General features: G+C 36.8%; 2 protein-coding genes across 3 annotated transcripts in view; one reads left to right on the plus strand and one right to left on the minus strand.

Moving 5' to 3' along the window:
- LOC102805467 (set1/Ash2 histone methyltransferase complex subunit ASH2-like) overlaps window positions 1-6565 on the minus strand; it is a 67873-nt gene extending 61308 nt beyond the window's left edge. The window contains exons 1-2 of the mRNA XM_085493808.1: window positions 6507-6565; window positions 4798-4883 (exon numbers count right to left, since the gene is read on the minus strand). Of these exons, the coding sequence (XP_085349934.1) occupies window positions 4798-4817 (20 nt within the window). The 5' untranslated portion in view covers window positions 4818-4883; window positions 6507-6565. The remainder of the gene's footprint in view (window positions 1-4797; window positions 4884-6506) is intronic.
- LOC100372142 (uncharacterized) overlaps window positions 6131-15961 on the plus strand; it is a 38049-nt gene continuing 28218 nt past the window's right edge. For both annotated transcript variants that reach the window (XM_078005748.2, XM_085493807.1), the window contains exons 1-2: window positions 6131-6403; window positions 13755-13873. In XM_078005748.2, the coding sequence (XP_077861874.1) occupies window positions 6310-6403; window positions 13755-13873 (213 nt within the window). In that variant the 5' untranslated portion in view covers window positions 6131-6309. The remainder of the gene's footprint in view (window positions 6404-13754; window positions 13874-15961) is intronic.

Consider the following 15961-nt stretch of genomic DNA (forward strand, 5'->3'; position numbering starts at 1 on the left):
TGTACAATGAAACCGTTTTATCAATTATTGAAAAATCAAGAAGAAAAAAAAAGAAAATTTCCCTCCCGCTACATTAAGATCAATATAGACCATCAAAATTTGGCATTCATTTAGAAAAATAAACCATAATTTTCAGTAATACTGACTTCGAAAAATATGATACAAAAATAATTCCATTCATACCACAAACCAACGCCGTTTTTGTTTACTTTTCACAACTGTTACAAAGTATTTCATTTCTGGTGGGCAAAATACCAGTTAATCGATCGTAGACCACAAGTTTGGAGTCCGTTTATGATCTAAACGAAGGCAGACAATTGCAAACAACTGCTGTCGTGGCAAAACGTTGCACATCGTGAATGATTTTTTTTCACTGCATGCAAATTATTTTCCTTGATGCACTCAACAAAGTCAAAGCAGACGTACAACATTCGTTGCAGAACCACCCTCTTTGAAGCTGCCGCCTATGCTAATGAGCATAGTCGTTGGGACGAAGCCTTACAACTGCAAGATGGCGATAACGTTACACCGTAAATAGGCAGTCAAAACCAACGTGCACGTTACACTATTTAATCTTTCTAGCCAGCGGTGTGATGTGTCTAATCACCGTAAACCATGTGTCATTTGTTTGGTCCCACAATTTGTCTTCCATGTGCTTGCCGATCACTGAACAGTGCGGCATGTCGCCGGTACATAGTGTTTACACACTTTTCTTTACCAAACCATTTTTACCATTTAAAACTTAATTTTTTATAAGGCATGCAGTGAACATCGACAATTGGGATTCACGCTGTTCGACCCACCAACCACTGCGATCCTGTCGCAGAGTGCAATAATCGACATTCGGCGAGTCGCACATTCGCGTCGCAGAGTTAGTTTTTAGACCCCCATACAAACATGCCTATTTCCATTGATGACCCATATTAGCCTGCCCCTTCTTACTACAGTATAGCCATGCTGTGGTGTCAAGCAGACGATATTTACATCGGTCGCTTGACTGTCCACTCTACCAACGCCATAAATTTACTTGGAACAGAAGTGTACCTCTTTCTTGACTAAAACACGTCAGAACGAATGTATTGATTATTGGCAATAAAATGTGACACTACAAATCTCCCATTCATACAACTTTTGTGTGAGATCATTGTACGACAAAGAAAAGCCGCAAACTGAGAAACCAGTTTGGTGGCCAAATATTGTTTGCATGTCCAAACTGTAAACAATCACCTGACAAGGTCATGTGATCGGGTAATTTCCCTTTATTTGCGCATGCACAAAGTGATCAGTATTTTTTTTCACTGCATGCAAATTATTTTCCTTGATGCACTCAACAAAGTCAAAGCAGACGTACAACATTCGTTGCAGAACCACTCTCTTTGAAGCTGCCGCCTATGCTAATGAGCATAGTCGTTGGGACGAAGCCTTACAACTGCAAGATGGCGATAACGTTACACCGTAAATAGGCAGTCAAAACCAACGTGCACATTACACTATTTAATCTTTCTAGCCAGCGGTGTGATGTGTCTAATCACCGTAAACCATGTGTCATTTGTTTGGTCCCACAATTTGTCTTCCATGTGCTTGCCGATCACTGAACAGTGCGGCATGTCGCCGGTACATAGTGTTTACACACTTTTCTTTACCAAACCATTTTTACCATTTAAAACTTAATTTTTTATAAGGCATGCAGTGAACATCGACAATTGGGATTCACGCTGTTCGACCCACCAACCACTGCGATCCTGTCGCAGAGTGCAATGATCGACATTCGGCGAGTCGCACATTCGCGTCGCAGAGTTAGTTTTTAGACCCCCATACAAACATGCCTATTTCCATTGATGACCCATATTAGCCTGCCCCTTCTTACTACAGTATAGCCATACTGTGGTGTCAAGCAGACGATATTTACATCGGTCGCTTGACTGTCCACTCTACCAACGCCATAAATTTACTTTACGATATTTACATCGGTCGCTTGACTGTCCACTCTACCAACGCCATAAATTTACTTGGAACAGAAGTGTACCTCTTTCTTGACTAAAACACGTCAGAACGAATGTATTGATTATTGGCAATAAAATGTGACACTACAAATCTCCCATTCATACAACTTTTGTGTGAGATCATTGTACGACAAAGAAAAGCCGCAAACTGAGAAACCAGTTTGGTGGCCAAATATTGTTTGCATGTCCAAACTGTAAACAATCACCTGACAAGGTCATGTGATCGGGTAATTTCCCTTTATTTGCGCATGCACAAAGTGATCAGTATTTGTAACGCCAAACGTTTTATGGCTGGTCGCTGTCGCACAGCAAACTAATGCAAAATCACTAAGAGTTGGGTATTTATATTTAATTTCTTGAGTCGCACTTTATTAATAATCATTATTAACTTGCAGCAAGCTCATTTGTTAGCCCACAACTGCTGCTCAACATTTGGCTGCACATTCCCCTGAAAGTTGCACAGGAGGATCCATGGCGGTGTTGAGTGGGCAGTCAAGCGACCAAATATAATAAGCCCACTAATAACGTCATGGATAACTACAGTAGCATTATCACTCATCGTTCCTGGTCTCCTTTAGCTGCAGTTCTGTAGCTCGCTTGGTTTCGCTGTCAGTTATTTTGTTCGTCGTTTCGCGTTAACACCACGACGAACAAAATAACTGACAGCGAAACCAAGCGAGCTACAGAACGAATACGAGAGAAGTCGGCCAATCGCCAAGTCGGCCTGCAGGAGAAGTCGGCCAGTCACCAAGTCGGCCGGGCGGAGAAGTCGGCCACTTCAACTCTACGAATAGGCAGGGAGACTGTACAAATCTATGTTCGTAAGCTACAGAGCAAATTGCTGAGTTCATATAGGCTACCTACTATAATAGTACAACCACTGCATGTTGGGTACCAGGCGACCCCTACATCACAGCATTCGACAAGCAAAAATATTGACCATTCGCCGATACATGGCAGTTTTGGGACTCATTCAGGGTGATCGCATTGAAATACTTATTAGAAACTTTTGACAGATATTTGTTACTCATACGTTATCATTGGATCTTCATTTTTTTTAAACGAAATCTTGCAGTGACACACATGTGTGCCATGAATAATAAACAATGCGAACCTGTAGTTGAGAGAACGTGCCGGCGGCCATATTGTTACGTGGATAGCCTGGCTTTACCACCCTTTTCACGGGGGTGGCAATGTGTCGGTGCATGGTGATTACTAGAACAATGTTTGATTTTCTCTTTCAGTAAAACCTTATGGCAAAACGGAAGTTCAGTGAGGGAAGATTACCTGTAAGGTCATAGTTATTTAGCCAGAAAGAACTAATTATGTTTTGTGCATAAAATATAACATAGACGTAGAGAAATTTATTAGTCGCGATGATAAACGAAAGTAAACGGCGCTGAAAAAAAAACACTAGAGAAATTTATTAGTCAGCATTTAAGTTTATTTTAAAACATGAAAAGTACATAACATAAAGGTAATCGAGTTGCGATGATAAACGAAAGTAAACGGCGCTGAAAAAAAACACTAGAGAAATTTATTAGTCAGCATTTAAGTTTATTTTAAAACATGAAAAGTACATAACATAAAGGTAATCGAGTTGCGATGATAAACGATATGGCCGTAAGAGCAACGCATTATCAAGTCGGCAAGTTCAAATATTAACAGCTAGTACAATGGAAAAATGGTTAAGTGGTGTCACAATTACAACAATTCTGGAGGTATAATGAAACCCTTAAACACATCCAACTATTGTTTGATCACTCTGAAATCCCTTCAGTACTCTGTAAATAGAAAGACATGTTATTCACTAACTGTCAATTAAGTTTAGTTTATTCAAGACACAATCGCGTCTCCTGGGAGACGGATATGGTTAAAATAACAATTAAATACATTGAATTCCTAGTCTGTAATGTAATAGCTGACTTCTCACTTACTCACATTTTTTTAATAGTACGTGACGCACGAAAACACATATTCCGTAATCAAAGTGTACGAACGCAATCTGTACTGTAAAAACCGACTTCTGACTTACGTCTATACTGTACTGGCCAACTTCTCACTTTCGTACTTGACACATGAAAAACAATGTTTGTAGTCATTATGTACGAACGAAGTCTGTACCGAAATGGCCGACTCCTCACTTTTGTACTTGACGCACGAAAACATATTTGTAGTCAATATGTACGAGCGTAGTAAGTACCATGTCCAGTAATGATCGACTTTTGGAGAAAAAAAATGTAAATCTGTTTGAACGTAGTATGTACGTAATGACCGACTTCTCCGATGTTTCACTGGCCGACTTCTCCGATGCTCACTGGCCGACTTCTCGCACTGGCCGACTTCTCCGTTGTTTTGCTGGCCGACTTCTCCTGCTGGCCGACTTCTCTTGTTACCTACAGAACTGCAGCTAGGTCTCCTTGTGATTTGACCCAAATACGAATGATCCAATTAGAAATAAATTATGAAAACAAATCTGTTTAGCATTTATCATTAACTGGGCAATGCACATAACATATACTGTAGAATATATAAGTTCGAATACACAATTACATCACAATTAATTAATTAATTAATAGAATGCTAGTGACGGTGTAGTACTCGTCGCATACATGGAAATGTTTGTAAACAATTGTAATTTCCAACACGGATTTTGTAACTAAACGATTGATGCTAGATAAATGTCGACCCTAACATAGTACAAAATAGATCGATCCATTAATACCTGGTAGATCAGCATTAATAATGTATTTGCTAAATTATACTTCAGGATTTCTTTAGATTTCAAACCTACCTCGCTTTGTCTTCCGCCATTTTAAGTTTGGTCTCGCGATGTGTCGGTACTCTCGTTTACCTCGAGATTTAGATCCTTGTAAGTCACTGTCGGATTAATAAGCTAAATTAAATAATTGAAGAAATTGGTAACACATTTGACAATATAAAATGTCAAAAACAGCATTTTATCAGTCAATATTGAGCACTGAATAACATTCTGTTGTAGGGTTACAAAACTATATTTTGAAAAAAAAATAACCAATTGCTAATTTGAGTACAGTTTTCATAGAATATAATTATTACTTCATTTTTAATTAATTCAAGACAATTGAAAATTATGCCTAAAAATAAAATATTTACTGGCTGTTTCTCGTTCCCACGAGGGTCAGTTAACTTGTGCATCACAGTACTCTCCACTAGTAATTGTAACCCAAATAGTATTTTTTGGGGTCTCAATGTTTTCGTCCAACTTTAGGTTTGCCTATGGTAAAACAAAATCTTATTTTAATGATCCAGTACAACAATAATAATAACTTTATTAAACAACTATATATAATCAAAGGATACAGTGAGGAAATAGCAATTTAAAGTAAATTTTATCTTTCAAATATAATGAATGAATGAATGAATGAATGAATGAATGAATGAATGAATGAATGAATGAATGAATGAATGAATGTTTTTTACCTAAATGCATAATATATATTCATAAAAAATTTAACCTGCGAAACCCTCACTCTTCTTTTAATTTCAAAGAATACGCCTTCAATGGCTAAAAACCAATTGGCAATGCCCATTACTAATGAGTATTTGCAGTGTTTTTAATCATTGGCGATTTACTGCTATGTATCTGTTAAAATGTTTTGATTGGTAAAGTTGTTTTAAACTGTCCTTTGAAATTTTTAAAACATTTCTAAACAATTATAAAACATTTCTAAACATTTTATATAAAAAAAAAAACATGCATGCCTTCAATAAATGCACGTCTCATAATTTACATATTATACAGGTTTAGATCCTTATTACAGGTTTTCTTATATGTCACATGCTGCATTACATTCTTTTTCAAAAATTAATTAAGAATGAAATGTTTTTTTACAGTTGTTACAGAATTATTTTCAGGTGAGTTCATTCTTCTATCTAGTTGAATTCCTACAAATATCCACAGTCTGATCCTAGTTTGGGATTTTTTTATTTTATTTATTTATTTATTTATATATATATATCTATTTATATATTTTAATATGAATTAATTTTTTTATTTTAATATACATTTTATTTCAATTTATTTGTAATTGGAGCGTATTAATCAGAGTCGCTCTTCCATGACTTCATAGTTTAGATGCATGCTGGGATTGCTCCGCCATTTTCTGTTTCCTGACAGGACGAAAGTCGAGATTCTCCCTATATTCGATTCGTATTTAATTTATATTTGATAATATTTACAACCTGTGATGACGTTATTTTACAAATCCTGATCTGCGACAAAAAATAGATAATAGTGGTTGTTTTCTTCTTGCTGGAGTGAAAAATGAAGAAACTGTTCTCATCCGGTTCAAGTTTTGTCGGCCGTGTTTTCTCTGTGGGGCGACATCAAGTAACTGTTGACGATACGATAGCGGAAGGTATGTTCCAAATTTCGATCGATCTCCTGAGTACATAGTTTACACTGCAACGAATAATTAACAACATTGTAATAATGCATCGTACATCAGGTACTTTGTTTACCTTATGTCTACTTTAGCTGATGTCAAGCCTGGCACTGCCACGGAGGCTCCTCCCCCAAATCACGTTTCCTAACGGTTTTGGGGTGGAATCAACTGAAATTTAGTAATGTCACCACGTGTTATTTACATAAAAGTTGATGTTTACTTTCTGATAACATAATTTGCAGTCTGTACGCAGTCATTGTTTGGAATTTCGATTAGAAGAGGACAGTTCTTTTCTATCTGCCTAAATCACTTGTTCTTGATAATTAAACTGCTCATTTGCTTTATCATATACATGTCTTTTCTCACAACTTAATTTTAAATTGAAAGTACACAGCACTTTCAGAACACTGACTTTATGCATCATCAGTTAAACAATACACATTACTGGCTTGGCTCAGCAATTGAACTTATGTAGATGTCAATAAACAAAAGTAAATCTGAATGAACAGTAGGCTTTGCATTATTGCTACGTTCACACGACAGCATTTTATCCCTGTTCGGCTTAGAGCCAATTTCGGCTCCAAGAAACCCTAAGGGTTGAACTCCGATAGGGTTGAGCCCGACATGGCTCGGAGCCCAAATCACGCCCTCAATCATCTTCAATTATTGTGAAGGCAACATTGTTCGTAATTTCAATTTCTGGTTTGACGAAGAGGTACTCATCCTAATATTTATTTGGCAGAATAAAGAAATACTGTGATAGATTGATTGCTGAAATAATGCAACAAAAACTTGAAAAAAAAAATATATGTAAGGTGTAAATATAAAATTGAAGAAACTTTTTAAAGACACCAAAAATAATAATTGTAGAAGCGATCACGGTACAGTGGCCGTAATCTTAGTTGGTTTAGATTGACAACTTTTACACATATCACAATAGTTGAATAATTACAAAATGGTAATTTTGCATGACAATAACTTAAACCGCGGGTCCGGATATATAAAAAGAAAGATGGCCGCCAGTTTTTCAGTATATGCAAATGACACTCAACCTTGAAATATCGCTTTTGAGTGCTCCGGAAAATCTGCATCTAACACATGTGGTGCTTTATTTTCATGTTGTATACAAACATGAATATATCCGCTACAATTTTGATGTTAATTTACAAGTTCGGAGCGATGTCAGTGTGATTTCCACGTAAAAGCTACGGGAAAGCATGATTTGACTGCTCAAAATGACTTTCAGTCATGATTTTATGCAAATGCAAGGTGTTAATCATGAGTTGTTTGTTCAATCTCTACGTATGTTTATGTAATTTCGAGTTGATGATATAAGTGATAGCATGGAGCCACTTCAGGGGCACTCCATGAACTGGTCCAGCCCGATCGAGTGCAGGTGGCACGAGCTGGGGTGTTCATGAGAGGGGAGGGACTGTGCGTAAGTAGTAGTCCAGAGTTTTAAATCCGGTTTGGTCCCCGAAGACGAGGGTGGCCGGATTCACCTTAAACTAGTGGCAATCGCTCTTACCCCCTCCCTCCACTTTGCACGATTTAAAACATCCCTCATCCTCATCCCAACCTTCCCACTCTCCTCCTCCACTTGCATCTTCCACGTCTTCTTTGGCCTTCCCCTTTTCCTTGGACCACTCACCTCTAAATCAAGGGCCCTTCTTAATACATGCCCATCCTCCCTCCTCAGCACATGCCCATACCAACGTACCCCATTTGTCTTCGCCAACCGATCTACCGCTTCATTCAAACCCAACATCTGCATCAAGTTCTCAGTTAACTTTCTGTCCATCAACTTCACCCCACACATCACTCTCATCATCGCTCTCTCTGTCCTCCTTAAAATACCCAGCTCATTTTCACTCAAACACCATGTCTCGCTCCCATACAGCAATGCTGATCTCACACAACTCTTATAAACTATTCCTTTCATCTCCAAGGGAAATCTCTTCCCATATACTGTAGTAGCTCTCCACATTCCCTAAACTTGACCCAAGCAAACCTTGCTCTAGCTGTCACAGCCGCCTCACACCCACCACCCACACTTACCTTGTCCCCCAGGTATGTAAACTCCTTCACTGACTCAACCTCATCACACAACTTTTCTTCCTGTTCCACCACCCTTCCAACTCCATTCTTACATCTTCCACACGCAAAATCCCTTGCCAATCTTTGGGTCACCCTCCTTTATCTTTGCACATCTCCCATGTATCCACTTCCCACATTTCACACACCACACTGAATTTACCTTTACCCATTCCAAACATTCCAATAACTTCCTTAGTGTATGTGCACAAAGAAAGACATTCGCGGTTACAGGGCTTGTAAACCTGCTCGATTCTTATTTTTCCAGTGGCAACAGAGATGAACTAGGTCAGTTACGAGAAAGGAAAAAAAGATAATTTTCACCCCATTGAAGATGAAAAGACAAACCAACTGTGGGTATCGACCTGGATTAGTTCATTGCTGCATGTGACAGGCCTGGTCGGTCATTTTTGGTAAAAAGTGATATTTTCGAATTTTTGTTGAAAACAGCAAGTCTGATTGCTTTAATACTGTACATATTGTTCATTTCTAATAAAATCTTCATTCTTTAATTGAAATGTGCATTGCTAACAGCAGAGCTATCTCAGCCGTCAGGCTGCATGTTTTGTTATCCTGTGACACACACAAACAGATCGACAAATATACATAAGCAGGAATGTATACTGGTAACTTAACAAAAGTAGCGAGTAATTCATTATTAGCTTGAAATCTACAGTGGTGTGTAACACAGTCCCTCTGCTAGAATTATATCTTTGTAGTTGTGTACAGTACATCTGTGCTTTTATTATACTAAATTAAGAATGACCTAGATTTTTTCTTAAACATACTGCATCAGCTGAACCTGTCACTCCAATATTGGGCCATTCCAGTTTATATCTGTGCACCCCCCCCCCCTACCCGCCCGTTGATGAGCTTGTGTTTACTTCATACCTGCATACAGGGTATAATTTCCATGGGTGTACAAGTCATACAAAGTTTTATTTCCAAATCACCATTCACCATACAGTAATGGAAATCCAAAATTATAGTTTCTACTTATGGTGTTGATGAGTTACATTGTGCCACCATACAGAGTAGAATTTCCAAATATAACTCATCATATGCTAATTTAGCAAGTTCAAAATTTCATATTTGATAATGGAAATCCAAACTAGTCCTGATTCACGGTGTTGATGAGCTCATTCGTGCCACCATCCTTATCTAATTTCAGTGCTGGAAATCCAACCACATCAACAGGGGGGTGCAGATATAAACTGGAATGGCCCATTGTTTCTCATCTGTTATTCTCTCAAATATTAGCCCCCGTTCAAAAAACAGGTACTTATGTTTTGACCCTTGTGCATCTGTGCGCGTGTCCAGACCTGTATCTTAGAAATGCCTGCACGAATCATAATCAAACTGCACACATACATCATACATGATATTATACATATGCACGTCAATTTATTTCACGATCTGATTCAAGATGGTCGAATGGCGGCCTTTTTTGTGCAAACATTTTGTTCAAACTTGGTATATACATTAGACATTATTGGGACCTTGATGCAAACACTTTTTTTTAGTCCCCGTTCGAACGTAGTCCGAAAACGGGGACTTATGATTTGCCCTGTGTGCGTCCGTGCGTCCGTGATCATCTGTATCTCAAACATGCATAGACCGATTAAGTTCAAACTTCACTCATACATCACACATTGTATGGGACATATGCACATGCATTTTTTTCATGATCCGATTAACGATAGCCGAATAGCTGCCATCTTAAGGCCGAAAATGCATCAAAATCGCACATTTTCACCATTCCGGACCCGGATCTCAGTTATGCATGGACGGATTTTGTTCAAATTTGGTACATACATTAAACATAATAGAACCTTGATGCACGTCATTTTTTTTTTTTGGATCGGGTTCGAAATGGCCGACTGGTGGCCATTTTGTTTTAAAGAATTCAGTTCTGGATCCGTATCTGAGACATGCTTGGATTGATCGAGTTCAAACTTCACACACACAAGGTACATCATGTCACAAATATGTATGTGCATTTGTTTCGTGGTCTGAGATTTCGGTCATGATCTGCTTTGAATGTACATGTCACTCAAATATGAACGGAACGGGGACGTGTCATTGACAATGACTTGTTCAGATTGGATTCAAAATGGCTGACTGGCGGCCATTTTGTTGTAATGAATGGGCTTCTAGACCCATATCTCTGACTTGCGTTGACTGATTATGTTCAAATTTTTAATATTCATTATACATCATGTCATAGATATACAGATATATTGGTTTGACTATCCTATTTAGAATGGCCGAATGGTGGCCATTTTTGTGCTAAAAAATCATCAAATATCAAGCATTTATGGATGGATTTCGTTCAAACTTGGTATATACATTAGACATTCGGGTTCCTGGTGCACGTCTATTTTATTTTTCAAATCTGATATAAAATGGCTGACTGGTGGCCATTTTGTTTTAATGAATGGGCTTCTAGAGCCATATCTCTGACATGCTTTGACTGATTATATTCGTTATAGATGTATACATGTATTCAAAATGGCTGATTTTGTTGTAATTAATGCTGTTCCATAGCAATATTTCCCAATATGGAGAAGTACTTGTTTGATGATACAAATTTCAATCATTTAATGTTAAACAATCATCATAATCATATTCCTGACATTGTTATAGTTTTGTTTATAGTAATATAGCTGGAATATATCTTAAATTTGATAACTAACGGGACTGTGCCATGCATGGCTTGTTTTATATGTTTTCAGTTCTCATTATGTAAAAAAAACTTTCCAAGCATGGTTATTTTTAGAGTGAAGACATTTTTTTTTTTTTATTCAACCCATTATATTAGCCAGAAGAAATTGAATTTAACTGCCTTGTTATGTTTTCATTGATTAATGATATTATTTCACACATTACGATGATATATACTCAATAACAAGCATTCTACTTGTATTTATATAATACATACAGGTTGTACTGTTCTTCCCAAGACACATGGCTTTGTCCTTGTCATGAAAGCCTCGATTTCATTATAATCCTTCATTGAGTTCTAATTTAATATTTTGCCTGTTCTGAACAATTTTACTGGATTTTAAATTTTGTTGGGAGTTGTATTGTAGTTTTACATGTAATGTGGTTTTAATTCAGCAGATATCACTTATCAATAAAAATCATGGAATAGTGCCGTAGTGCCGTCGATTGTCTGGTGTCTCTTATATCTGTGTACATGTACATGTTGTATTATGTGCTCATTACAGATGATGAATAAATGAATGATACCCTGTCTACCGGTACCTATCATCTATGTAACCATGGAGATATTTGAAATGTAAATTCTCACACAAGATTTCTTTCCTTCTCGGTGTAAATTTCATTCATACATTTCAATCACAAGATTTTGCTGTTTGTTCATAAGGTCTACTGAAGTGTATTCAATAACCAGCCATGTATTGATTATTTAACATTACACTCTTATTTACCGGTAGTAGTAAAAACTAGTATTGTAACAACAACAACAAAATAATATATTGCTGCCATCTTCAATGGATAGACAGCTTTAGTTGTGGAAGCAACTGGTTGTTCTATTCAAACAATCACTTCTACATGTACATCTAATGGCTCGGTAAAAAATAAATATTCATGCCAGAAATTCAGAATTAAATCTTTGTAAAATCCATGCATGTCAGATCGCCATTAAAAAAATTGGCAAATGAAATGACATCAAAATCATTCTAATTTCATGTAAACAAACAATGTATATTGCATGTTTTGCATTTGTTGCAAGAAACTAATGTCATATGGCAACTGTGTCATGTACATGTACCGTGTCACAGTGTAAGGCCTGCTTATTGCTCACACTGCTAGTATGTTATAGACAAGACAATAGTACTGGAAATGAAATACACATACACCAAAATATTGAGTTCCTTGTTTTAATACCTCTCAAAATAATTACAAGAAACAAAGCACAGAAAAATACAAAAATACACTACAATGAATAAATTCACTAAAATGGGGATTGCCTAGGGAAATGTGCATTAGTGATAACTCACAGTTCCAGGATGTAGAAATGGATGACAGTCAATGGCTTCTGCAAAACAACGAGGAAATACAGGAGTCTTACTTGCAGAGGAACGTTGGTATTCTGGAGGGCACCATTGAAAACTGGAGATCGCATAGTAGTTCATACAAATCTCACAGACTGATGATTGAAGCCTGTATTAATATCGCAGCAGCAACTCACAGGGTACTGAGTTGAAAGGATGGACCCCAACTGTCCTCAGTCTAGCCTATTTATAGGCATAAATGGCCCAGATTCAGGGATACCACCTGGGTTTCCACATGAGCCAATTAGAATGTTGTCTTGCTAGCAGCTGTTTTACATAGGCAAGTCAGTAGATCATAAACATCTTTTGTTATGTAAATCACAAGCACACCTGGTAGAATCCAATTGTCCTTCCAAAGCTTTAAACATCCTTTGTTATTGAAATCACAAGCACATCAGGTAGATTCAAATTGCCTTCCAGAGTGGTAAACAAGTATGACCTGTCAATCACCTTTATGACAGTTATCACATGGCAATGCATACCATAATTTCTAGACAGTCGGGTGATTAATTTGTTTTTGTAATTTAAATAAAATAAAAAATTTCGCCAAATGGAGGTGTTAGCGCGAAATCACCCTGACTGGTTTATTCTGCAGGAAATTCATTGCTATTAAATATTATGCTATTAAATGTATGAATGCACATATTATAATGAGGTGGGCGCGGAAATACGTGCATAATGAGGTCAACATGATAAAGGTCACACTGCAGACCCAACATGGCGGCACATTGAAATTTGAGTTTGAGGCTGCAGCCGACGTCTTCTCAGTCAGATGTCAGTTGAAGAGACGTTGTGATTTGCTTAGATGATTGTCAATTAGAACACTTATTAACATAATTACCCGTTGAAAAATGGACGGATTCCTGCAGTGTCGATAGAGGGCCATGCAGAATAAACCAGTCGGGGTGATTTCGTAGTTACAGGGGATTTCGCGCTAACACCTCCATTTCTCGATTTTTTTTATTTTATTTAAACTACAAAAACAAATTAATCACCTTGACTGCGCCAGTCTACATGATTCCATGCACACTTCTATGCAGGGTTTGAGATAATATGACAAAAACATAGAATAAAGGATGCTGACATACCGGGGTGAATTGTTCAATTGCATTGATTCTAATGAAGACATTTTTTCTTGGGCTTATTTTCAGGTGGATTTGCTATAGTGTTTCTTGTACGAGGAAGCTCTGGCAGGAAGTATGCCTTGAAGAGGATGTATGTAAATGAAGAACATGACTTACAAATATGTCAACGTGAGATTAAAATTATGGTGGGTAATTGCGAGCATTCAATAGTAGGTAAAAAAAATGCTGTTGTGTGTGTTGAACTACAGTGTTTGAATATCATTATGCTTGTATGTGTAGCATGCAGTCCTTGAAAAAATAATGCCATGGATTGCATCTACTGCTGCTTGCTAGAGATAATATAGGAAATAAGATTCCTTATGGATTACACATTAAATTTATCATACTTTCATCTTTGGCTAAGGACATTATTTTAACTGATACCCAACTATCACAATTTTTATGGATTGTGTCTGTGTGTGACCTATATCTTAGACATGCCATGGCCGATTACATTATTCCAGGTTTCTCCACGGTTTGAAAATTAAACAGGGCGTGCCAATGTGAAGGTGGAGTGGGCGTGGGATTTGACCTTTGACATGACATTTTGTAACATGCATCATTGGCATAGATGTTGAAAAAAGGAAACCAAAATTCTATGGTACAATTACATATGCATAATATATATATATATATATATATATATATATATATATATATATATATATATATATATATATATATATATATATATATATTATTTATTTATTTATTTATTTATTACAAAATATTTTCCATAAATGAATAAGAACATTAAGTAAACGTCACAACATACAATCAGCTGATTTGAGCTCCACACATACGGCTATATTAGTTGTTTACCAATAATGATCGTGTCTAGAAAAAGACTGAACAAGTTTGTCATTTTGTTTTAAAATAAAATATAAAATTTATATTCAAAATTGCTTCATTAAAAAAACTTGCATGAATGTACGTCATTGGCACCGAAAAGCAAGATGATCAAACGAAATATAATTTACACAATAGAAGATTTTCGATCTGCAATTAACAGTTTCTATCAAAAATAATAGCATTATGTATAACAAAAATACATACTTAAAAAAAATAATTTTCATTCGAATCGAATGTTTGTTGACGTCTGCTTCGTTGAAAACAGCTATGACCCAGAAACAGTTCATTTTAGTGTGTGCCCCGATACTGTGTAACGACGAATTTGATTGGATAAAGCCACGCATTGACGCCAAAAACAACCAATCAGAATATTTGTTTCAAGAAGAACACAAGTAAATTTATTTCCTCCACTTATGATGCGAGTTGAAAGAATTACCGTTTTACCAGGGTTTTTAAATCATGATTTAAAGAAGATTCAACTTTGAATAGTGACGTTCGTCAAAATATAAACATTTACATGTTTAAGCAATTATTCATGTGGACTTCTTGGTAATCAGCAATGTCTGTGATGGCACGTCGGCTGCGCTTGTCATTTACCGATCATGCAAGTGCATGGCTGCCTTTGTTCTGCTCGGCGGTGACGATGTTGCCGCTACAAGTCATGGTGTGAACTTGGTTTTAACCATAGACCTTATGTTTTAATGAATGGTTTTACCAATATTGATTTTATATACTGTAAAATGACTAATTTTCACTGGGTTTAAATTTCACTGATTTACCATTTCAATCATATTCACAAGGTTTTAAATTAGCGCATTTTCCAGTTAGAGAAATAAGCAAAATTAAAACCCAGTGAATAATTAATCCTTTTACAGTATTTGATGTCACCCTGGCATTAAAAATATGGGTACGGTAATACACTTTTCGGGGCCACAGTTTAATTTTAATCGTGTTGAAAAACTTGCAACTTTTTGTTCGCTTGTGTTATCACCTCACAATAACCTGCTACGATAACAAGCGGGATTTTTACAGTTGCACCTTAAAACAATAAACCAATTATGATGAATCATCTTCGGAAGACAATGAGTGATGGTCTGTTTTAAAAACAATTCTTTGTCTGGGACCATGCAGGGCGCACAGGAAATATAACAGGGCGCTGACAATTTAAACAGGGCGTCAATTTCAGATAACAGGGCGCGGCGCCCTGTTAAAACCCCTCGTGGAGAACCCTGCATTCAAACTTCACACATACATCATACATAATATTTATACATATGCACATCAATTTGTTTCACGATCTGATTGAAGATGGTGGACTGGTAGCCATTTTTGTACTGAAAAATCATCATAATCAAGCATTTCTCGGCTGTTTACAGATGGAT

Source organism: Saccoglossus kowalevskii, chromosome 19 (genome assembly GCF_978046115.1).
Source record: "Saccoglossus kowalevskii chromosome 19, keSacKowa6.1, whole genome shotgun sequence".
In the NCBI taxonomy this organism is placed as follows: domain Eukaryota; kingdom Metazoa; phylum Hemichordata; class Enteropneusta; family Harrimaniidae; genus Saccoglossus; species Saccoglossus kowalevskii.